The 26,573-nt window shown below is 34.6% G+C and overlaps 1 protein-coding gene across 3 annotated transcripts in view; it reads left to right on the top strand.

The window, feature by feature from the left end:
* Stxbp5l (syntaxin binding protein 5L) overlaps positions 1-26,573 on the top strand; it is a 175,050-nt gene that overhangs the window by 5,326 nt on the left and 143,151 nt on the right. For all 3 annotated transcript variants that reach the window (XM_090345538.1, XM_090345536.1, XM_090345543.1), the window contains exons 3-4: positions 18,652-18,749; positions 25,306-25,387. In XM_090345538.1, the coding sequence (XP_090201664.1) occupies positions 18,652-18,749; positions 25,306-25,387 (180 nt within the window). The remainder of the gene's footprint in view (positions 1-18,651; positions 18,750-25,305; positions 25,388-26,573) is intronic.

The raw sequence follows: 26,573 nt of genomic DNA, 5'->3' as shown, positions 1-26,573 counted from the left end.
ATGATTTTGAAGAAAATCAAAAGCAATTAAAGAATTAAAAAGAAAAGAGCCAGAGTTTTCCAAGCTCTTGGTTTGCTTATCCTGAGATCATAAAGATATACTGCAGTAAGAGATTATAGACATGTAGGAAGTATACATAAATATTTTAAAAGTTACTATAGAGAGCAATCCGATTTTCCCACAAAATGTCCTTTGATGCTATTGGGTTTAATTGGGTTGTTGGACTCATTTAATATAGCATTTTTTTGTTCCCACCTAACCATCAAAATAATGGTATTTATAAAAGCTTTTCTTTGTAGTGACTTTTTAATTTTTTTTAAAAGGCTAGCTTTCCTTAATTGTTTTTTTTCTGCTTATTTTGTCTTGGGGCTAGGATGTGAATTTAGGGCTTGGGCTATCCCTAAGCTCTTGTGCTCATGGATCACACTCTACCACTTCAGAGTCACCTCTACTTCTGGCTTTTTGGTGGTTAATTCATTCATTAATTAATTCATTGTTTAATATATAAAGGAATATCTTTCAAAGTATATAATGTTATAACATTTCATTAAAAATGAATTATTAAAAATAATTATGAGCCAGGCACTGGTAGCTCATGCCTGTAATCCTACTACTCAGGAGGCTGAGATCTAAGGATTGAAATTGGAAGCTAGCCAGAGCAGAATATCTCTTATACTCTTCTCTCCAATTAACCACCAGAAAACCAGAAGTGACACTATGGCTTAACGGGTAAAGCACTAGCCCTGAGCTGAAGAACTCAGGGCCAGTTGTTCAGGCCCAGAGTTCAAGCCTCAAGGATGACAAAAGAAAAGACAATTATGAATCATGAAAAAATGAATTTTTTAGAAATGTATATTGGTGAATAATATCTAATTTTCTAGGAAATGGTAAAATTTATAAGGTTGTATAGAAAATCACTGAATAAATTTTAGAAGGTCAAATAGAAGTTGCTTTTATTTTTTTTTATTTTTGCCAGTCTTAGGCTTGAGCTCAGGGCTTGAGCACTATCCTTGGACTTTCTCAAGGCTAGAGCTCTACCACTTGAGCCTCAGCACCACTTCCGGCTTTTTTCTATGTATGTGGTACGATGGAATCGAACCCGGGTCCTCGTGCATGCTAGGCAAGCACTTTAACTGCTAGGCCAAACTCCCGGCCTAGAAGTTGCTTTTAAAGGATTTAGTGAAAGTAGTTGTAAATAATGGAAGACTTCCAAAAAGTACAGTGTAGGCCTTTGTGATAGCTGGGTTAAGGATTAGTTAAATGAAAGATTTGTTGTCATTGAAGAAGTTTGGGGATAAACAGGTATTTTGACCTGCCTACTGTTAAGATATTTTCTTTATAAGTACAACTTTAAAAGTCATGAGGATGAAAACCACTTTCAGCCAATCAACTACAATGAAAGATATGATTATTTTGATTGTTTTATCAGCAGAAATTACCAATGGTATTTTCTGGACTTACCTGAGATACTGGAAAGAAGAGTATGATTTCAGTTATATTGAAGATTCTGAATTACCAGTTGAAACTGATGATATATAAGACGATTTTTGTAAAAACATTTAATGATTGGATAGATTAATATGATTTGAAATTTAAAACATAGTATTTAATGTTTGGTTTCAGTCAAGTGTTCATAACTGTTACTGAATTAATAATGCCATAAAATCAACCTCTACTTATAATATGTCTGTATTTCATTATAAATAAAATGAACATTTTGCAATGGTAGTACTATTACAGATTTAATAGCTGGATTTAGAAAGTAAGAATTGGAAATTAAAGACTATAAGAGTTGAGGGGAAAAAAGAACATATCTGTGCTTTTTCTGCTTTACTGCTGTTACAAGTTTCAATGCCATTAGAAACCTAATGTTTTCCCAGATAAGTGCAATAAAATTAGTTTACTGCTAAGAAAATTTATTGGATTGTTTAATGTTCAGTCTGATTTGTTGTAAATTGAACCAAAATTGTATAAATCTACAAACTGAAAAAGTTTGTAATTCATTAGAAATATAGTAAGTTAAGAAGTCATATTGAGTCTCGGTGAAATGCTTATAGTATACAAACATTGACGAATGTCTAGCAAAAGAGGCATAGGATAATTAAACAGAATGAGAAGAGGGAAACAAATATAGAAACAGATAACCTGAAACTTTCTTTAAAAATATTTAAGAGAGAAATTCAGGCATTCTTAGCATGCAACAAAGAGATCAAAGGTGGTAAACACACACACACACACACAAATTGTCAAAGACAACTAAATTAGACCAAGAGGAATTTAAGATAAACAAATTTCAAGAAGGTGATGGATAGAATTAAGTTCACGCCATAATAGAGTACTCCATTTGACATTGTCAATACTTACAAAGTAAATGTGTAAGAATTTGATCTTATATAAAAGTGCTGTGAAAGTAGCAGGGATGGTGTATTCTGATCCATTCTTATAATTTGGGGGGTGGTAATGCATCTAAACTAGAAAAGAGCAATTGAGACTACTGGAAAGAAGGATAGAGAGGGGACTAGAAACATTGCTTTTATATTAGTAAGTATATCTTATTTGGATTTTTTTTACTTTGATGAGTATATATACTTTATGTGAGTTCTCAGCAAAATCTGTGCTTTATCTCCTTTCAGATAAATAAAAATTTTCTAAAATGTTAGTAATTTTCTAGCTGTTTCAGCAATTACTGAAAATTTAGTGGCTTAAAACAAGGCAGATTTATTATCTTACAGATTAGGAGGTAAGAAATTTGAAATGGTTGTTAACTGAGCTAAAATCAGGCTGATAACAGGGCTACATTCTTTTCTGGAGGCTTTTGAGGCAATTTTGTCATCCGGCTTCTAGAATCTGGTCAGGATTCCTCATCAGGTGGCCATCTTCCATCCTTAAAACCAGCAGTGACGGTTGGTTTTTCTCATATCCCTATTTTGACACGGTCTTCTTTGCTTTTCTCTTGCATGGTTAAGGATACTTATGATTCCATAGGGTTCACTCAGATAGTCCAGGTTAATCTTACATTGCAAAGTTGGCTGATTAGCAACCTTTATTTCTTCTGTAACTTTAATTTCTCTTTGCTATATTAAGGTTTTTAACAGAGCAGTGTATCACAATCATGTTTATCACCTTCACCTATTTTTGTTCTTTTTAGTTATTTTATGTAACAATGTAAAACATAGTGACTAGTATATTGAGGATCTACAGCTTTAACACTGATTAATTTTGGCAAATTTGCTTATATTTAGACTTCTTTCCTTTGGGTCTTGAACTCAGGGCCTGGGCCCTCTCCTTGGGCATTCTACCACGTGAGCCACAGCACCACTTACAGCTTTTTCTGTGTATGGGGTACCAAGGAATTGAATTCAGGGCTTCATGCACGCAAGGCAAGCACTCTTAACACTAGGCCAGGCTCTCAGCCCTGGTATTTAGACTTCTATCATCTGCTTTGTCATTTCATTTTGCACATCTTAGGAGTTACTCTGTAAAAGCTTCAGAAACCAGATAAGATATAATCTTAAAGACTATTAAAAGCCAGTGGTGGCTGATGCCTGTAATCCTAGCTTCTCAGAAGGCTGAGATCGAGGATCAAGTTTCAAAGCCAGCCTGGGCACAAAAGAACCTGAGACTCTTATCTCTAACTTGTAGAAAATGAGAAGTGGGGTTTGGTTCAAGAGCAGGGCAGTAGCCTTGAGCTGAAGTGCTCAGGGACAGTGCCCAGGCCCAGGGGTAGGGTAGTAGCCTTGAGCTAAAGAGCTCAGGGGAGTTCAAGCTCCATGACCCACAAAAAAAGACTATTAAATACCATTGTAACATCTAAAAACATTAAAATTTCTTTGTATAATCTAATATGTAGTTGGGGTTTAAATTTTCTCAGTTGTCCTATGTAATATCTTTTTGGAGTTAAGACTAGGATCCAAAGTCCACATTGCATTTTCACTTACCTTGAAGTTATCTTTAGTTTGTGTGAAGACAAAGAATTTATTTGACAAATTTAGTTAACCTGCTTTTTTGTGTATGTTAATGAAAACAAAACCGATTCCTTCTGCATTGGAAGGCTATATGCGAAGTGTGTGGGTTGTTCAGTTGACATTTGAAAGTTGTTTTCTAGATATGGAAACATCATTTGAGAAGGCGGAAAAAGAATTTTTAAAAATCATCCCGAGCAATTCTTGTTTTGTGTGATGCTACTGTGGGGAAGGCTTTGCTGAGAATGTTAGATAACAGAAAAATATGAAACATGTTATATATTTAAGTGAATTAAGAGAATATTTGACAAATATTCTGTAGTACTTAAAATTACACATTAGAAGATGAAAATGAATTGGTTAAAGTCTTTTTGACACTTAGATCTTGTCTAATTAATCGACTAACCAAGACATAAAAAGCATGAAATGCAGAATGAGGGGAAATGTCTAATGAAGATTCATTGTACTTATGACCTGACAAATGGAACTGAAACCCCTTTGTACAATTACTTAATAAAGACAATAGACAATAAGATAGACATAGTCAGCTTACTGACTTAAAACGATACATGGTTGAATGGTTGATGAAAACATTGATAAGGAACATAATTTGATTTATTGAATTCCATATATAAATAATCTATATGTTATGTTTATCAAATACTTACACAACTCAGAACATTCAGGAAGTATTTTATTGTTTCCAGTTCCATCTTACCTAAGTTCTGTGTGTGTGTGTGTGTGTGTGTGTGTGTGTGTGTGTGTGTGTATGAAGTAAAATTCAATTTTCTTGTGTTTTGTAATAGCTACCTAGACAAATTTGGTAATGCCACTTATTATGTAAACAGTTTTTAAGATCTGTTTTATAATATAATCCTAGACAATTTAAACAGTTAATATTGAAAGTGGCCCCGTGGCTCAACAGGTAGAGCACTGGCCTTGAGCTGAAGAGATCAGGGACAGCACCCAGGCCCAGAGTTCAAGCCCCATGATTGGCAAAAAAAAAAAGTTAACTTTGACAAAGCAGTAATTTTCTATGACTTTAACCTCCAGAATTCTGACTATTCCCCTACCCTTGCCTCTATCCAGAAACTAAGTTTCACCTCCATTATTTCTCAGTAATGCCATACATATATATATATACACAAATGTATGATATAAGATATGTATCTATATGAGACATGTAAGATACTTATATTTGTATCTATGTAGATATATCTATCTCTCTCTATATATATAACCAAGGATAGCAAAAGAGATGAGAGATAACATAGTACATTAAGGACAACAATCACTCATTATATGGCTTTTGTTTCTATATCCTAGAGGAAAATTTTGCTGTCCCTTGGTTATCTCATATTGTTACAGTATCTCACTTTGTTACCTGATATATCGGATATATTTGTATTTGGTTATTTGAAATCAGATAAGGAAGGGGGGAAAACAAGATGAGGGGCGGGGGTAGGGAGAGGGAAATGGGGACCAAGACATGTGAAAGGGTATCAATGTATATAAAATAATGCACCTTCTATCTGGCAAATATCATGTAACACTTCTATTAATTATAATAAAAAATATATGGAAAAAAGAGATGAGAGATAAAACATAGTACATTAGGACACCAATCACTCATTATCTGGCTTTTGTTTCTATATCCTGAAGGTCCTTTCCTTTAGCGTCATACTATATGGCCTTATGTATCTAGGTTTTGCTCTATTGTAAATCTCTGCAAGGAGATCCCAAGGTTTCTACTGATTATGACAAATGAGGGAAACCATTGAGCCTATGTTCCTTTGAGTCTGGCTTATTTCACTTAATATGATTTTTTCTAAGTCTTTCCATTTCCTTACAATGGGGAGATGTCGTTCTTTCTGACAGCAGCATAGAATTCCATTGTGTATAAATACCATATCTTGTTGATCCAGTCATCAACTGAGGGACATCTAGGTTGGTTCCATATCTTTGCTATGGTAAATAGTGCTGCAATGAACATTGTTGTGCTGGTGGATTTAGTATGTCTTTGTTTCTGGATGATTGGGTAAATGCCAAGTAGTGGAATTGCTGGGTCATAGGGGAGCTCTATGTTTAGTCTTTTGAAGAACTGCCATACTGCTTTCCATAGTGGTTAAATGAGTTTGCACTCCCACCAGCAGTGTAGTAGTGATCCCTCCTGGCCACATCCCCTCCAGCATCTGTTGTTATTAGACTTCTTCATCATGGCCATTCTAACTGGAGTGAGGTGGAATCTTAGAGTGACCTATAGCCTTCCCAATCTCTGCCTCCTGAGAAAGGAGGATTACAAACATGAGCCACTCTCATCAGCTTCTTTTGTGTTGTTTTTTTTAGATCTTTATATATTTTGGCTCTTAACTCTGTTGGAAGAATTGCTGGAGATCGTCTCCTACTTTTACTTGCTTATTTCCTTTGCTGTACAGTGCCTTTGCCATTTGATGTGATCCTATTTGTCAGCTTTTACTATTTATTTCTAAGCTATTGATGTTTTATAAAGGAATTTGTTATCTATGCCTGTACCTTTAAGTGTTACTCCACTGTTTTTTTTTTGTTTTTTTTTAGAAGTTTTAAGGTTTTGGGTGTTAAATTAAGGTCTTTATTCTATTTTGAGTTGATTTCTCTTCAGGATGAAAGATAAGCCTCTTAGACTAGAGACATTTGAAGTTGACTATCATATTTTAAGAATGAGCTTTTAAGACAAGCAGTGCTCTAACACTCTATATAGTACTATATATAAACTTTGTTTTGTGATTAATATAATTTATGTAATCTACCTTCATGAATTTTTATAATTTTATGAAGCTTTTCTTATCTTAAAAATGGATCAAGTTTTTTGCTTCTTGTTCCTTTCTTTATATTTCTACTGTTTTGAATCACTTTCTACTTTTTTTGTCTTTAGATCCCATGAATTTAAATTTATATTTCCTTTGCTAAAATTCCTTTATTTTTAGGTGAAAGAACCTGGAATGAAAGAGCCTGGAAATTATTTAAAACATTTCTTTTGTCACAATTTCACTCTCTTAACAAGTCTAATACTCTTACTAAAACTATTAACATGCTAAAGTAACACTTTCAGTCACAGTTTCTGTTTTATTCACCAAGCTCTTCTTGTAAGGATTGACAAATAGTTAATTTTGTTCTTTGTATAATCAAAAAGTGATCTTTAAATCCTGCTTAATTGTTTCATAACACTTTAATATCTGGTTGTATAAAAAGGAATGTTATATATTTACGGTAATTTCAGTTCAATTGAACATTTTTTTTCACACTGCCCATGTGTCCTGATCTGAGGAAAGCTATAAATTTAAAAGTTTTTTAAGACAAAATATAAATATAAAAAGAATGAAGTTCTAAACCCTGAACATTGAACAGAAATAAAATGAAATTTCAAAAATCCTACCAAAAAGCCATGTTATGTATATTAACCTGCATGAGAAAATCTGCCTACAGATCTCTGATTATTCACTTGAATTGTATATTTCATCTAAATCAGTTAGCCTGCTGGGTGTTGGTGGCTCATGTTTGGAACCTTAGCTTTCAGGAGTCTTAGATTTAAGAGTTGTCTTTTGAAGACAGTATTGGCAGTAAAGGCCCAGAGACTCTTAACCACCAGTTAATCATCAAAAAACCTGGAAATAAGCAACAACAAAAATCCGAGTGTCTCCCCATTACTTATCCAGGAAGCCTCCCCAGGATTCTGTCTCATGGTCTGGTGACCTCAAGAGGTATGGCTTTCTCTTTCCTTTGCTCAGAGAAACTGTAGGATTCTTTCTTTCTTTCTTTTTCTTTTTCTTTTTCTTTCTTTCTTTCTTTCTTTCTTTCTTTCTTTCTTTCTTTCTTTCTTTCTTTCTTTCTTTCTTTTTCTTCTGTGGTAGGACTTGAACTCTTCAGCTCAAGGCTACCATCCTACCCCTTGTGCCACAGCACCACTTCTGGTTTTCTGGTGGTTAATTGAAGAGTCTCTCAGACTTTAGTGTCTGGACTGGCTTTGAACCAGGACCCTCAGTTCTCAAGATCCTGAGTAGCTAGAATTACAGGTGTAAGCCACCCCGACGGCTTTATTTTTATTTTTAAAAATTATCTTTAAGTTACTAAACACTATATTGAAAATCAACTTTACAACTGGGGAGAGGAGAAGAGTTGGTGGGGGAAAGAAGGGAGTGGTTAACACTGTTCAAAAGGAAATGTATTCATTACCTTATGTAACTGTGACCCCTCTGTACATCACCTTTACAATAAACTTAAATATCTGTAAAAACAAAAAAAAAAACAAAAACAAAAAAAAACCCTGGAAATAGAGCTATGGCTCAAATAGTAGAGTGTTAGCAGTGAGTGAAAATGGTAAAGTCCCAGTACTGGCACAAAAACAAAACACCAGTTAAAGACCTATTTGACCTATCTTGCTGCAAACATTGTACACTGCTGGTCTCATTTCTATTTTTCTAACAATTCTTTATTTTGAGGTAATGATTATATTCAGTCGAGGGAGAGCCAGGTGCTAAGTGACTCATATTCAGAAACTTTTTGGGTCTGGTGGAGAGTCAGGGAAGAACTTGCACTGGACATAATCACAGAAAGCAAGTTGTTTTGTGAAATCAAATATAGGTGGAGATTAATATTCATGATAAATACTCGGTGACTAAGAGTGATGCTGAGGGAGTTATGGTATTGGTGAGGAATCCAGGTACTTGGGTTGATCTTGAAGAATCAGGATTAAAGTTGAGCATTAGTTGCAAAATTAATTCACTATCAAACTATTGACCAAGGTTTTACTAATGTTTTAATCTAGTGAATGCATTAGAATGAATGAATGGTTAGAGTTTGATGACCCGTTTCATTTTGGTGACACCATCAATTATTTTCTTATAACTTCACAGTATAAAAATTTGGGGCATTTTTTGTTCTTTTTATTCTCTCTGTCCAAGTTATCTCCAAGAAGCAGTTGTTATTCCTTTTTTATATAATTCATTTTTTCTCCTAGATTTTCAGCCTTTTTTGTAGCTAGGATCACAGGTGTGAGCCACTAGTGCCCAGCTGTACTTTCTAAACTGTTTATGGTAGCTAATATTCAGCCTCAGGTTTAACATTTTGAATGATTTCTGGTGGTAGGCCTTGAATTTGTGATCCTCCTGCCTCAGTCTCCTGATTTCTGAGATTACAAGTATGAGTTTCATCTAGTCCTTGTCTGGTTTCAATTGAACATTTTATAGGATTCAATATGCTCTTCTTTTCTTTTTGTTCTGGTACTGGAGCTTGAACTCAGGGCCTGGGTATGTCTCTTGGCTCTTTTACTCAAGGCTAGTGTTCTACCACTTTGAGCCAAAGCTCCACTTCAGCTCAACTACTCTTTTAAGATACTTTTTAATAGTTGCCCTTGAGGTTTCAATATGCATTTATAGCTAATTCAAGTTTACTTTTAAAGAACATTGCAACAATACAAGTTTGTTATAAAAAGGTATTCAATTCCTCCTTCCTATGTTTTATAATATTGTGTCATTTATTCCAAGTTATGATTACTAAATATTGCTATTATTTTATGCCACTTATGTTAGATTAGTCAAGTATGAGAAAAATAAAAGATTTTATTTTACTGTTTTTCTTACATTCTTCCTTTCTTTGTATTTTTGATGTATATCATATCCTTTTTTTAAAAGAATTCTTTTAGTGTTCCAATTATTATTGATTCAAATATACTCTTTTCTCTCTTTAGATTTTCTGATATGCCTATTGCATACAAGTTACACCTTTTGTAATTTATCAAAAATTGGCTTTTTATATTGTGTTTGCCATTTTTAGGGCTTGAAATCAGGGACTTCAACTCTTGATTGGCTTTTTTACTTGTGAATGGTGCTCTATACTTGAACCAAACCTCCAGTTTCAGCTTTTTTGACAGCTAATTGAATATAGAAATCTCTGAGGCTTTATCTGCCTGGTCTGGTTTCAAACCTCAATCAGATATCAGTCTGATTAGCTAGGATCACAAGTGTGAGCCATTTGTACCTAGCCCTTGGTTAATTCTGGGATATTATATTCTTGTTCACTGTTTCTCCTTTTCACTTTTAGTTTGGGAAGTTAAGATTTCTTCCAGCTTACTCATTCTTTTCCTAGTTGTTCTGGTCTGTATATGCAGGCTTAATGGAACGATTTCTGGCATAGTGCTTTTAATTTCTTGCATTTCCTTAGATTCTTGGTGTTTCCATCTCTCTGCTTAAGTTTCTCATCTATTTTTTACATGACAGTCCACTTTTTCCATTAGAACTTTAGGGTGTTAATCACAGTTGTTGGTAATTCCTACACTGACAATTCTAAAGTCTCTATCACACCTGACATAGGATCTGATAGTAACTGTTTTTTCAAAAAAGAAAAATACATGTGTCTGTATGTGTATAAAAGTATACTGTGTCTTATCTTATTGCTATTGAATGCCAGAAATGATGCACTTGTTAAATGGAACTGAAGTAAATAGGCTTTTAGTGTAAAGTTATGTTTCTATGGCTAGAAATTCATTTGTTGGAGCAGTAGGCATCATAAGTTAATTTCTTTAGTTTTAATTTTATTTTCAGGGTAATGTATAGAGAGGGGTTACAGTTACATTCATTGGGTAGTAAGTGCATTACTTCTCACACATTGATACCCCTTCTCATGTTTTTGTCTGTTTCCCTCTTCCTACCCCCTCCCAATCATCTTGTTTCCCCCCTTCTCTTCCCTATTTCAAATAAATGTATATACAATGTATCAGGTAACAAAGTCAGGGCATCCTTGCCTTTCTCTTTTCTGTCTTTGGATTTCCTAAGAGACTTTGCTCAAAAAAATCTGAAACAGAAAGTTGTTTTCCTCTGGTATTACTATAAAGAGCATTGTTGATGTGGGGAGAAGGTATGGGCATGGCAAACATTCTAACAATCTTAGTTTAGAGCTCACATTTTTAGCTGGGTGCTGGTGTTCATGTCTGTAATCCTAGCTACTCAGAAGGCTGAGATCTAAGGATCATGGTGTGAAACCAGCTAGGGCAGAAAAGTCTGCAGACTCTTATGTCCAATTAACCAACAGAAAATCAAAGTGGTAATGTGGCTCAAAATGGTAGACTGCTGGCCTTGAGCAAAAGAGCTCAGGCACAGTGCTCAGGTCCTGAGTTCAAGTCCCACAACCTACTAAATAAACTCAAGTTTTTAGCGAGGTTCTGGTCTGGAACTGTGATCATCATGTGTTATTTTCAGGCTTTTGTCCCTACCAAGAAGGCTGCAATTTCAATGGGAAGATTAGAAGTTATAAGTATTTTCCTTCCTCTTATGTCTTATTGCACCCTGGATCATCCCCTCTTTTACCATAAGCTGTGCTTTGTGTTTTTTTGTTCGTTTGTTTGATTTTTGGCATGGGACTTGGACTCTGGCTCTACAGCTCAAGTCGTACCCCTTGAGCCACAGTGCCACTTTCTGGAGATAAGAGTCTCATGGACTTTTTAGTGCCCAGGCTGGCTCTGAACTGCAATCCTTAGATCTCAGCGTCCTGAGTAGCTAGGATTACAGGTGTGAGCCACCACACCTGGCATGAATTGTTTTTATATGTTCTAGGAAAAAATTAATAAACTAATGCTTTGTAGTTCTACAAGTACTTTGTGTTTTAAAGTCTTAAGAATGGCAATGAGTAGTAGAGGCCACAGTTTCTACATGACTGGAGCTTATTTCAGGATGACCCTGGGAAAGTGGAGCTGAGCATTTCTCTTATCTAAAATAATTTATTGCCGGTCAAAATCTAAAATATCTTATTTTTGGTAAAAAGATCAGAAATAACTGCTACTTCTCCTTTTTTCTTAGTCTTACTACTTTTTTTTTTAAAAAAAATTGAAGTATGAGTCATCAGTGAATTTGGAAGTAGAAGTGTTTGGTTATTTCCAGTGGTTACTTTAACTCAATGGCTCATCTTGATTCTACCTCAGGGTGAATCTCCAAAAGTATAATTTTAGATCTTGCTGTATTTTTATTGGAGGTTCAAAATATCGTTTCCCAATTACTGAGATCTAAGGAAGGGAAATTGCTATCAATTAATTGCTTAAAGACTATTTATACTTACAGAAATAAGGGTATCAGATATCTCAGTAGACTGCTTCAAATACAAATGTATAGCTCATGAAGGAATCAAACTAAATCAACAGCAATTCAGTTTTAGTAGTATAACACCATAGCAAGGCACAAAATCACTCCTTTTGAATCATAACATTGATATATACCTCTTTTTACTTTTTAGAAAATAAAAACAAAGAATTACCTATTATAATCATCTATCTGAAAGTTTACCATGACTTCCTGCATATAGCTTAAAATGAATTAGGTTTACACTTTGATTTTGTAGATTAAGAAACTGAGAGGTTAAGTAATGACTAAGTTATTCAATGATAGAGAGCTAGGACTTGAACTTGGTTTCTTAACTCCTAGCACAATTTTCTTCCAAATTATTCTAATAGTTTCCCATCATTTTTATTTTCTTTTAAAAATGTTTTTTGTTACTCCAGGGTCAAAATATTTTATCTAGGAGTAACTTTAAATTTGGATAACATTGTGAAATATCTTTAAATTCAAAGAAATTTGATTGCTTAAAAGAGTATATTTATTCTCTTCAAGCATATAAATTAAGTTGAAATCTGTTGAGTTATTAAGTAGTCTGAAGAGGCTAATGTGTCAAGAAGAAAATAAAAGATTTAAAGACAGTCACCATAGTAGCTATGGTTTTGAGTTTTTTGTTGAAGAGGAAGTACTGGCATAGGAGGAAAAATAGAATGATGACAGGATATCAATTGGAGATGATTTACTAAGTTGGGAGAGAGAAATGAATGATGTAGTCAAGGGGTGTGGTAAATTGAAGCAACAATATTAAGGACACCAAAGTTGTTAACAGAACCAGTAGAGATTATATACATATAAATATATTAATGTTAAGCTCATCTAAGATGGAAAGAAATGTAAGAGTGGCTATGAAACAAAACTATATGGCCATATTAGGTAATATATATTTTGTGTGCTTTATTGAATAACAAAAATGTTAGAATTGAATATGCCTTAGGAGTATATGCATGGGTAGCTCATGCTGATTTATATATATATATTCTGTTAATATATATTTTTATGTACATATACTTTTCAGTACCAAGAGTTTCTTTGAAGGTATGTATTGTATTAACATGTGCCTATATGATATAGGTGAGGCAAAAACAAGGTATTAAGATCCCATCTTGCATGATGACACAAGCCTGTAACCCCAGCCAGACAGGAAGTAGATGTAGGGCCAATGTAGTCAAAGAGTGGCCAAAGCAAAAATTTGAGACTCTATCTGAAAAATAATTAAAACAAAAAGGGCTAGAGATACTGTGTAAGTGGTGAAGCTGCTTGCTTAGCAACTGCTAAAAGAAAAGCTTTGGTTTATTGGGTGACAAAACTATCATAGTCATTCTTCACTAGACTCTTTTGGATGGTACTGTGGTTTCAACTTGGAGCCTCAGTTTCTTAGCTGAGCCATACACATTTTGACCTGATTAAAAATTATTATTATAAAAACAAAATGGTGAAACAAAGGACAAAGTGTGAACCAATGTAACAATGATACTCACAAGACAATATGTTGGACATGAACTTTACAATTTGGCTGGGGGATGGGGAATTGCAGGAGAGACAAAGTGGGAGAAAAATATAAAGGGGACAACAAGAAATGTACTCATTATTTACATATGTAACTTTGACCCTTCCATATATCACCCTGGCAATAAAATTAAAAAAGGAAAATGAGGTAATATATAGAGAGGTTACAGTTACTAAGTCAGGTAAATAATGCATTTCTTTTATGGGCCACGTCACCCTTTTCCTGGTACTCTCCTACTTTTTCCCTCATATCTCTACCCACAGGTTGTATAGTTCATTTTAAACATAGTGTCCAGTGACTACCCTTGCTACACTTGTTTTCTCTTTGTCCCTCCATTTCTGTGCCTTACACTCCCCAAAGACATAAATGAACAAGCAGACCAAAAAGAAAAGAAAACAAAAACAGCAAAAAAGAAAAAAACCTCTTGTTTTCATTTCCTGGAGTTCATTTAGATAAATATTATTTGTGATCAGATGCACATAGGAATTGTGCCTTTCCTATCTCAAGGGTATCTTCCTTTGGAATTACTATGTGTAAATGCCTAGATACCTTTATTATATCCTGGTGTATTTTATATCTAGCTTCTGCGTATGAGAGAAAACGCATGCAGTTTGTCTCTATGAGTGTGGCTTACCTTGGCATACCTCACTTAACATGATTTGGTCTAGGTCCATCCATTTCCCTGCGAATAACATAATGTTCTGTCTAATGGCTGTGTAAATTCCATTGTGTATAGGTACTACTTTTTTGGATCCACTCATCTGTTGTAATGTATCTGGGCTATTTCCGTAGCTTGGCTATTGTGAGTAGTGCAGCAATGAATGTGGAAATACACGTGTCTTTATGGTATCCTGGCTTGTGATGTTCTAGGTAGTTGCTGAGGAATGATATGCTAGCCCTGAGTTGTTATTTTTCCAGTATGTCCAGTTCTTCCCTGGACACACAACCTTATCTTGACCCACTATGTAGCTGGGATAACAGGAACATGCCACTGCATCCAAATCTTCCTTGAAAGTAAGTCTCTGGGATGTTTTCTCATACCAGACTGGCCTTAAACCAATACCCCCTCAACTTCAGTATCCCAGGAGTGAACTATTAGAATCCAACTCTTACTAGTTTTGAATCACAGCTAAACTGTAATGTTAGTTTAGACTAAGCAATTATTTCGGGTAGTAGTGTGGCCTTGACCTAAGATTTGAAAGACAAGTAGATGAACATATTACTTTTTTTTAAATACTAACTTCATTAGGAACTTGGTTGTCACTGTGTAAATAACTTTTTCCATTATTTTATAAAAGATGTTTAGAAATTAAATGTTTTAATAGCTTCCCTCCCAGAACAATAATAAGTTCTTGAGGCATATAAACAAATAATTACTTCTTGAGTACTAAATTCTGATGGGATTTTGTTGTCATAGCTACAATAGAAACTAATGACATCAGTTTTGTTTTCTTAATAGAATACTAACAGTTGAATGGTAACTTTCATTGTATTGTAGAAACACTGAATTATACAAATAATATTTTGCTGTTTGTGAAGATTATGAATTCATATTGCTTCCATGTAACAAAAATACTTTTCTCCAGCAACATTATGTACTAGAAAACATATTATTCAATAATGCTAAATAAAATCTATGCTTTTAGATATTTAAAATTTTTATTGTTACTATAAAGGTAATATGCAGAAAGTTTGCAGTAACATAAGTCAAGTAAAGAACACATTTCTTGGGCTAGGAGTATGACCTATATGCTTGCCTAGCATGCATGAAGCCCTGGTGATTTCTTGGTATCACATATACAGAAAGTCAGAAGTGGTGCTTTGGCTCAAGTGGTAGAGAACTAGCCTTGAAAAAGCTCAAAGACAGTGCCTAGACCTGATTGCAGGACTGCCCCAGGACTGGCAAATGAAAAAAGCATACATTTCTTTCTGGACAATGTCACTCCTCACTTTCTCCCAGTGAATTTAATTGCTTACTTTCCTGTATTTATGTATACTATTTTGATTTCTTGTCTTACTGCATTAGAATTAATCTATAAACCAAAGTTGGATTAAACTATTTTTGTGATTATTTATTCATTATTTTTGTTGGTTATAGGGCTTGAACTAAAGGCTTGGGTGCTGTCCCTGAGCTTTCTTTACTCAAGACTAGCCACTTTGAGACATACCACCACTTCCAGTTTTCCAGTGGTTTGGAGATAAGAGTCTCCTGCCTGGGCTGGCTTTGAAACATGGTACTCAGATCTTTGTCTCCTGAGTAGATAGGATTATAAATGTGAGCCACTGCCAGCACCTTGCTTTATTATTATTATTAAAATAATAGATTTAGTATCTTTCCAGTCCTGGGCTTAAACTTAGGGCCTCGATGCTGTCCCTGAGCCTCTTTGTGCTTGATGCTAGTGCTCTACCACTTGAGCCAGAGTACCACTTCCTGCTTTTTTTCTGAGTAATTTACTGGAGATTAGAGTTTTATGGGCTTTTCTGCTAAGGCTGGCTTTGAATTGTGATTCTCAGCTCTCAGCCTCCTGAATAGCCAGTATTACAGTCATGAGCCACCATTGCCTGGCTGTTTACAATATTTTAAAAGTTGCATATTATGTAATGCATTCATCTGCATCACTCATAACCTTCTTTTGTGCTTTTTCTTAGATCACCAATTTCCCCAAATAGCCTTCATCTTTACAAGAAAATCTACAATCTTTATTTGAGAGAGAATACACAATAATATGATGCTCTGGTTTAATTATCTGGCAAATGACATAACTTCATTCTTTATGGCTAAATTATACTCCGTAAAGCATAAATAGACAATATTTTCTTTATCCGTTTAATGAGCACCTGGGCAAAGATTCAGTATCTTGGCTATTGTAGATAATGCTGTATTTTTCTACAGAATAGTTGCAATACAAGTTTGCATACCCACACCCAATTCTTTGTCTTTTCAAAGAACCAACTTTTTGTTTCATGAATCTTCGTATTGTTTTATTTTCTAATTCATTATGTCTGTCTGCTTATTTGGGATCTGAGTTATTCTTGTTTTTCTCCATTTTTATTTGAACTCTTCATAAAAAATTCGATACAGCCTAATGGAAAGTCCTGATTCTTTTTTCTCATGAGAGATCAAGTAATTTGTCTTTATAAAAAATTTGAATGAATGGCAACTCAAAATTCTGTAAATCTGAGGAAAATACTGTTTTTCTTGGCTCTGATGGAATGCTTAATTATGAAACCATATAAAGTACCCTGTTCTCCCGTGAATAAGTAATATCTTTGGTCAATAAATTGTGTGAATAATTTAAGCATTATTTTCCACATAGTCTTTAAGAAACTTTCAGGAATTTAGGCTGGGAGTTTGGCCTAGTGGTAGAGTGCTTGCCTAGCATGCACGAAGACCCACGTTCGATTCCTCGGTACCACATACATAGAAAAAAGCTGGAAGTGGTGCTGAGGCTCAAGTGGTAGATCTCTAACCTTGAGAAAGTCCAAGGACAGTGCTCAGGCCCTGAGCTCAAGCCCAGGACCGACAAAAAAAAAAGAAAAAGAAAAGAAACTTTCAGGAATTTAATGGAGATATACTTGTTTGAAACACATTCACTTAACAAGTTGTTAAACATAATGTGAAATATCATCTTTGAGGGGTGACCAAACTCTTAATGAAAATTTTAGAATAAATATATGTTCTGGTTTGTCTCTTAGTACTTCCAAATACAGTATTGTAGAATACTGAAAATAGTTTGTGGTGCACTAAATTATTGGATAAACTGGAGGTATTGTAACCTTTTTCTGATCTCTGAGTCCTCTTTTGAAAAGTTATAGCATATTCAATTTTGAAATTAATTAATTTCTAACATTGTATTTTCCTTTTCATATATCAATTCTATCTCTTCAATGGAAAGTTTTACATCTTTTTTTGTTTTCCATTATATAAATATGAAAGCTTTCAACCACACAGAAATTGAAAGAACCTAATTTACGTGTATGGTTTTGCCACCTAATAATTTGATAATGGTCTTATCTGTCTTTATTATATATCTGTCTGTTCTTCTGTCCTCCATCTATGCATATTACTTTGGGGTATATTGTTAAGTTACAGTTGTATACTTTAGCATTTCAGAATGTATATCAGTGATTAGAATTTAGTATTTATAATAATTTTAGGGCCAGGAGTTTGGCCTAGTGGTAGAGTGCTTGTCTAGCATGCATGAAGACCTGGGTTCGATTTCTCGATACCACATACATAGAAAGGAAAAAAGCCGGAAGTGGTGCTGAGGCTCTAGTGGTAGAGCTCTAGCCTAGAGAAAATCCAAGGACAGAGCTCAGGCCCTGAGCTCAAGCCCAGGACTGGCAAAATAATAATAATAAAAATAATACAAAAATAAACTTTATTATTCTTTTTGTAGTATTAACCTTTACCAAAAATATAGAACACTACTTTCAGCAGTTATTTTATACTATTTCCTAGTTAGTTCTCCTGAAGATAACTAATATTCTGAGTTTTTACCTTTGATTAGTTATGCTTATTCAAAGCTTAGTACAAATTTAAATTCTTAATACAATATAAACTCTTTTTGCTTATACCTTATTTTATTTAATATAATGTTTCTGAGTATCATCCATAGTGCTGAAATTTAAAATATATCAGTAGTTTATATCTTTCAGTTGCTTAGTGGTATTTTATTTCAAAACTATGCTGTAGGGTTTTAAAAATTCTTATGATGGACACCTGTACTGTTTCCAATTTAAGCTTGCTAGAGGCACAATTAAACCAATCATTTGTGGACATATCCTTTTAATTTTCCTAGGTGTATATCTAGATAAATTACTAAGTCATTGGATAAGTATTTCATTTTATAAGAAGCCAAGATATATTTTTCTAAAGTAGTTGTAAAATATTACCATCAATGTGACATTTTAGGCTATTGATCATCATAAGCATTTGAGAATATTTTTTTAAATAATCATTCTGGTGACTATATAATGATATAGTGTCTTCATTTTCATTATTAGTTCCATGATGACTGACTTTGTACTATTTGTTCTCTTTCAGACAGTTCGGCATGGTTTTCCTTATCAGCCCACAGCAATGGCCTTTGATCCAGTTCAGAAAATCTTAGCTATTGGGACAAGAACAGGTGCTATACGAATGTATCCTTAATTGTTGGCTCATTATTCTCTATATAAGTGTTGACTAAATTTCCTTAAACACTTCTGAATATTTTAGGTAAGACACTGACTAAATAAAGTTTAGCACTTTTTTCTTTTGCTAGTCCTCTGGCTGGAACTCAGGACATGAGCATTGTCCTTGCTTTTCTCAAGGCTAGCATTCTATCACTTGAGCCACTCCTGACCTTTTCTGTGTATGTGGTACCCAGGAATCGAAATCGTGCATGCTAGGCATGCACTCTACCACTAGGCCCTGCTCCCAGCCCCAGTTTATTCCTTCTTTAGAAATGAAAATTGTAAATATCTACACTGTCAAAATTATTATACAGCTGATATACAGATGGGTTAGATAAAGAGAACATTTTTGACAATGTAACCCTTCCCTCACTTTCTCCTAGCTCTTCCCTCCCATTCCCACTCACAAGTTGTATAGTTCATTTTCAACATTGTGTCTAGTAAACACGATTGCTGCATTTATTCACCCTTTTTCCCTCCATTTCTGTGTCCCATACTTACCCTTCCAAAGACAATGTAATAAACAAGACAAAAAAAAACAGCAACAAAGAAAAATATTCTAAACCTTGGGATAAGGCATTGGCTTTGTGTGCTGTTTTTATTTTGAATATATGAAAAGAGAAAAAAATCAATACAATTGTATTCGTCACCAGGAAAAAAAGGAAAAAATCTTGTTTCCCAGAGCCCATTGCAATAAATATTTTATTTGATCATAAGCACAGAGGCCCCTTTGTGTTCCTCTCCTAAGAATATCCTTTTTTGGTCTCATGTGTGGGAATGCCTAGAGTCCTGTAAATTTATGTCTCTGTGCTTTAGATCTAGTTTCTGCATATGAGAGAAAGCATGCATTATTTTTGTCTCTGAGCTTAGCTTACCTCACTTAACATGATTTATTCTAAGTCCATCCATTTCCCTGCAAATCACATAATGTTCTTTCTAATGGCTATGTAAATTCCATTGTGTATAGATACCAGTTTTGGATCCACTCATCTATGGTAGTGTATCAAGGCTGTTTCCACACCTCGTTTGTGAATAGAGCAACAGTGAACATGGCCATGCAGGTGTCTTTATGGTATCCCAACTCATGATGTTCTGGGCAGATGTCCAGGAATGGCAGGCTGGGTCACAGGAAAGATCTATGTTTAGTTTTTTTTTTTTCTTTGCCAGTTCTGGTCTTGAGCTCAGAGTCTGAGCACTGTCCTTGGGCTTTCTCAAGGCTAGAGCTCTACCACTTGAGCCACAGCACCACTTCTGGCTTTTTCTATGTATGTAGTACTAAGAAATTGAATCTGGGTCTTTATACATGCTAGGCAAGCACTCTATCACTAGGCCGAACTCCTGGCCCCTATGTTTAGTTTTTTTTTTTAAGTTTTTTGGTAAGTTTTTTAAATAATATTTTTATTGTAATTAATAAAAGGGTTACATGATATTTGCCAGATAGAAGGTGCATTAATTCACATACATTGATACCCTTTCACATGTCTTGGTCCCCATTACCCTCCTCCCCACCCCCCATCTTGGTTTTCCCCCCTTCTCCATCCAATTTCAAATAACCAAATACAAATATATCCAATATATCAGATAACAAAGTGAGATACTGTAACAATGTGATATAACCAAGGGAAGCAAAAGAGATGAGAGATAACATAGTACATTAAGGACAACAATCATTCATTATATGGCTTTTGTTTCAATATCCTGGAGGTCCTTTCAATTAGCTTCATACTATATGGCCTTATGTATCAAGGTTTTGCTCTATTGCAAATCTCTGCTAGGAGAGCCCAAGGTTTCTACTGATTATGACAAACGAGGGAAACCATTGAGCCTAAGTTCCTTTGAGTCTGGCTTACTTCACTTAATAGGATTTTTTCTAAGTCTTTCCATTTCCTAACAAATGGGTCGATGTTGTTTTTTCTGATAGCAGCATAGAAATTCATTGTATACAAATACCACATCTTGTTGATCCACTCATCAACTGAGGGACATCTAGGTTGGTTCCCTATCTTTGCTATGGTGAATAATGCTGCAATGACAAGGGAGCCAAAAAAATAGAATGGAAGAAAGATAGCCTCTTCCACAAGTTGTGCTGGCAGATCTGGTTAAGCACCTGCAGAAAACTAAAGTTGGATCCTTCTTTGTCACCCTGCACTAGAATTAACTGCAAATGGAGTTTTACCTGGAGGTAAAAGCTGACACACTGAAAACTTTACAAGAAGGAATAGGAGATACACTAGGCCTCCTTGGCATGGGTCGAAACTTTCTTAATAAGGACCAAGAATCACAACAAATCGGAGAAAGGCTGGATAAGTGGGACTGCATTAAACTGCAGAGCTTTTGTATGGCAAAGGACATAGTTAGCAAATTAATTAGGAAGCCTACAGAGTGGGAGAAGATCTTCACCAACCATACAGTAGACAAAGACCTCATATCTAAAATATATCAACAGCTCAAAAAATTGAATCACTCCAAAACTAATCTCCAAAGTAACAACCATCCCATTAAAAAATGGGCCAAAGACTTAAAGAGAGTCTTCTCTGAAGAAGAAACAAAAATGGCCTATAGATACATGAAGAAATGCTCAACATCTCTGGTCATAAAAGAAATGCAAATCAAAACAACTCTAAGATTCCACCTCATTCCAGTTAGAATGGCCAGGATCAGGAAAACTAATAACAGATGCTGGAGGGGATGTGGCCAGGAGGGATCACTACTACACTGTTGGTGGGAGTGCAAACTCGTTCAACCACTATGGAAAGCAGTATGGCAGAGTCTCAAAAGGCTAAACATAGAGCTCCCCTATGACCCAGCAATTCCACTACTTGGCATTTACCCAACCATCCAGAAACTAGGGCATACTAAATCCACTAGCACAACTATGTTTAGTTTTTTGATGAACCTTCACACTGCTGTTACTGTCCCAAATAGCTATACTATTTTACATTCCATCAATAGTACAACAAAGTTCCTTTCCCCCAACATCCCTGCCAACATTTCTTGTTGTTCAAATTCACATTGGCCAAGCTAACTGGAGTGAGATGGAATTTCAGCATTGATTTGATTCACATTTCCTTTACGACCTGAGATGGTGAGCATTTCCTCATGTATTTCTTTGCCATTCTTACTTCTGAGATGGCTCTCCTTAGTTCTTTTGCCATTTAGTGATTGGTTTATTAGCTTTGGGAGGGGTTAGTTTCTTGATCTCCTTGTGTATTTTGGATATTAGGCCTTTGTTGGATATATTGCTGGTCAAGATCTTCCAGTCTGTTGACTGTCTTTCTAATTTAGTTGCTGTGCAGAAACTTTTTAGCTTGATGTAATCCTATTTGTCAAGTCTCTCTCCTATATTCTGTGCCCCTGGGATACTTTCCAAAAAGTTTCTGCCTATGCCTATGAGTCCCACTGTTTCTTCTACTCCCTCTTGCAGTAATTTCAAAGTTTCAGGTTGGACATTGAGGTCTTTGATCCATTTTGAATTGATATTAGTGCGTGGTGACAAACTGGGCTTCACTTTTTGTTTTCTGCATATGGATGTCCAATTTTCCCAACACCAATTATCGAAGGATCCATCTTTTTTTCTTTATATACAGCTGTTATCAAATAACAGCTAATTTTAAGTGTACGGTTTTATTTCCAGGTCTCTGATTTGCTCTTATGTTTGGGTTTATTTTTGTGCCAATAGTAAGCTGTTTTTGTTAATATAGCTCTGTAGTAGAGCTTGAAGTCTGGATTTTGATACTGTTAACCATTGCCTTTGTTGCTAGAATTGTTTGGCTGTTCAGGGCCTTTTGTTGTTACATATGAATTTTTGGATTGGTTTCTCTCAGTAAGGAAAATCATTGGGATTTTGATGGAATTGTATTAAATTTGTATATCATCTTTGGCAGAATAGCCATTTTCACAATATTCCATAAACATGAACATGGAAAGTCTTTGCATTTCCTGATGTTTTCTTTGATTCCTTCCTTCAAATTTTTTTAGTTCTTCCAAATTTTTATAGTTCATATGTTAGGTTTGTTCACAGATACTCTATTCCTTTTGAGGCTATTGCAAATGGGGCTTTTTTCCTAATTTCCCTCTCAACTTGTACATTATTAGTATATAGAAAGGCTACTGATTTTTGTATCCTGCTGCTTTGATTACTGGCATATTTTTAAATATCTTTGCTATCAGTACTGATGTCTCTTCTTAATTATTATTGGTGGCCTTGGTTGCTTTTTTCTTTCTGATATTGGGGCTTAAATGCAGGACATGGGCTCTGTCCCTTAGCAGTCTAATTTCAAAATATGATCCTTCGATCTTAGCTTTTCATGTAGGTAGGATTATAGGTACTTTCCACAGGTGTCTAGCTGTGTTTTTTTTCTGAATCTGGCTAGAAGTTTATCAATTCTACTGACTTTTACAAATAATCAACTTTTAGATTCATTGCTTTCGTATATTGTTCTCGTATATCTTCATTAATTTCTGTGTTGAGTGTTTTGCTTATTAATTTTTTCCAGTTCCTTAAAGATTGAAGTAGTATTGAGAACTTTCTTTTTTTCATAATATTTGAGTCTAGTTCCATAAATGTCCTCTTAGCTGCTTTAATGTTATTCTGGCTTTTCAAATGAACCTTTTTATTCTGAGCTAATTGTGGATTTATAGGTATGTGTAAGAAATAATACAAAGAAATCCATGTACTCTATCATTACTCAATTTCCTCTAGATGTAACATCTTACCAATATAAGCAGAATGTTAACATTGACACATTGAAGATAGAGTCAAAATACATTTTGGTCATAAGGATTCCCTCATTTTGTCTAATTATAATGATGTTCCATCACTTAACAGAAACTGATTTTTTTCATTTTCATAGCTTTCTACCTCAAAAATGCCACATAAATGGAATGATGTAGGTCACATTTCTCTAGTATAAATACCCAAGAGTACAGCTTGGGAGTAATCTTGGCAGTTGCATGGTTTCATTTGTTTGTTTTAAAGAATGTAGTTCAGCTAGGTGCTGGTGGCTAAGCATGTAATCCTAGCTACTCAGGAGGCTGTGATCTAAGGATCATACTATGAAGCCAGCCTGGGCAGAAAAGTCCCCATGGTATGCTTATCTCCAAAACACCACTAAAACCCAGAAATAGTGCTTAGAGTCGATCTTGTTGCCTTTGCAGTCAGATACCCTATACTTGTTTCTGGTTCAGTTTCTTCAAAAACCTGTTCCCTGATCAGTAGTTTGCCAAAAATTTAAGGTGTTCCCTGTATAGCTCTTTTATAGCCTTTTCTTTATTTATTTGCCAGTCCTGGGATTTGGACTCAGAGCCTGGGTATTGTCCTTCGACACTTTCTGCTCAAGACTTGAACCACAGCACCACTTCTGGCTTTTTCAGTGTATGTGGAATCAAAGAATAGAACTCAGGGCTTTCTGCATGCTAGGTGATCACTCTTCCATTAGGCTCTGTGTCCAGCCCATCTTTCCTATTTCTTCTTGTCTTGAGAACTTTACATCTTTCTTACTACCTGGTTCTGTTCTGAGCCTGCTAGATTAGTACTGGGTTTTTATCCCTGGGTTTCAACTTGATAAAGTCTGTCTAGTAGTCAAAAGTCACTTGCATGGTTTTGATTTTTTAGGAATTCCCAACAATCTTCAACTCTATACAACTCTAATGTTACATACATTTTGACTGTATTTTTAATTTAGGTATACAATATGCAACTAAATTTTTGTTTCATAATTTTTTCTCCATCTTCTTTTATTTCTTCCTTTTCTATCTCTGGCTTTTTATGTTAACTTTATTATATTTACATAATAATGAAAGTGAAATAACAGTAAATAGTAATGTATTACTTTGTCTTTTAGTCTTATAATTTTTCATATAAAGATTTTATATGTCATATAACCTATTTCTTTATGACCTATGGATTTTAAGTTATACTTGGGTTTTTGTATATATCAAGATATTTACCTAAAACCATTACAAATTGTTTTCTTTCATTTGTTATATTAAAATCTTTAATCATTTTGAACTTATTCCAAGAAAGAAAGTGCTTTAAGGATTTAAAGTTAATGAAATGCCTGGATTCCCAATTCTTGTTTTATTTTTATAAAGAAACTACTCCTTTTGAAGTTTTTATTAATAAGCCGGGTGCGTGGTTCACACCTGTAATCCTAGCAACAAAGAGGCTGAGCTCTGAGGATCTTCGTTCAAAGCCAGCCCTGTCACAAAAGGACTTGAGAGTCTTGTCTCCAGTTAACCTCTAGAAAACAGGAAGTGGGACTTGGCTCAAGGGAGAATGGTAGCCTTGAGCTGAAGGGCTCAGGGACATTGCCCAGGTCCAGAGTTCAAGCCCCATGAGCTACAAAAAAAATTAATATTTTTTTTCACTCTGGTGTGTGATTAATTTGCATAAACTAAGGTTTTTTTCAACACTTGTGTTTAAGAATAAGAAAGCAAATCATTAACTGCTAAAAATTAACTTCTTTACTCTTTAATATTGTGATGACTGAAATGTTAGACTCCTTGACTTTTATCATCTTAGACTCGGGAGACCTGGTGTTGATTGTTATTGTCAACATGAAAGTGGTGCAGCTGTTTTGCAGCTCCAATTCTTGATCAATGAGGTAAGAACTTTTTGACTATTTCACACACACACACACACACACGGTATTATACATTGAATATCATTGAATATTCTTTTCAGAACTGTGTGTAACCAATTTTTTTTAGGTAGGTAGATGGATAGATAAATAGGACTTATTTCTAAACATCCAATGGATTTAGATTTATATTCTTAGAAGAGTTTTATGTGATATTTTTAATGCTCCCTGGAATATAACTTGATAAAGTCAGGTATGAAATTCTCTATGTGTAGCACCATTTTTGCACTCAAAAAATGTCTGATTTTACTAAGTATTGAGTGCATATTAAGTGCCTAACGTTAACCTTGTTGTCCTTGCTGTTGCCTCAGCTGCCTTGACATCTTCTTGTAATATGTTTGTGATACATGCAAAAATGTCTGATTTTGAAGCATTTGTCATTTCAAACTTTGGATTAAGGATCCTCAACTTGGTATTGAAGTTGATGCAGACTTTTTAACATTATCATTGTAAATGCTTAACGATGTATCTATCATCTATATTTATGTGTTTTATAGCCACATTTATACTCCTGTGTATGTCAGTGTATTAAATTTAAAAAATAGATTCAGAGTAGTTAATATTCTTTAAAATGTAAATTTAGTTGCTTCACTTACTATTAAACTTTCCTTCTATTCACTTTCCTTTAACCAACTCTTCTATGATTCTTTCATAATTTGCTTTTAAATGAATGCTGTTATTTTTCTGGATATACACATATTTGATCTGTGTATTTATCCTTTTATTTCCATATTCATTTGTTGGCTTTGGAATACATCTGAATTTATTATCCATAGCTATTATGGCAATTAGCTATCTATTCTATATCTTTTTATAGAACTATGGTAATGAGAGGCTTTCTCAAAACCAAGTATGTGTTTATGAAGCTCAGAAAGGATGTGGATTTTCCATTTAGTTGAAGACTGCTTAGGGTCAGCTTAACTCCAAAAAAACAGAATATTACAAAACCCAACTCATGTTTATAGTGGATGCTGAAGTTCTAAAGAGCTCTTTTATGTGAAATGAGCCAGCCCCTGAGACTATGTTTTAAATATTTGTACCATGCCAAATTCAAGCACTTTGAAGATTGAACTCAGTGACTTGAAATAAAAAAAATCCTTTGTTTCTTAATGATTATCTTTTATTCTGTTTCTGCGGATATTTACATACC

The sequence above is a fragment of the Megascapheus bottae genome, chromosome 1 (genome assembly GCF_031878675.1).
Source record: "Megascapheus bottae isolate mThoBot1 chromosome 1, mThoBot2.hap1, whole genome shotgun sequence".
Lineage (NCBI taxonomy): Eukaryota > Metazoa > Chordata > Mammalia > Rodentia > Geomyidae > Megascapheus > Megascapheus bottae.
The sequence above is the reverse complement of the archived record's forward strand: the minus strand, read 5'-3'. Positions and strand labels throughout refer to the sequence as shown.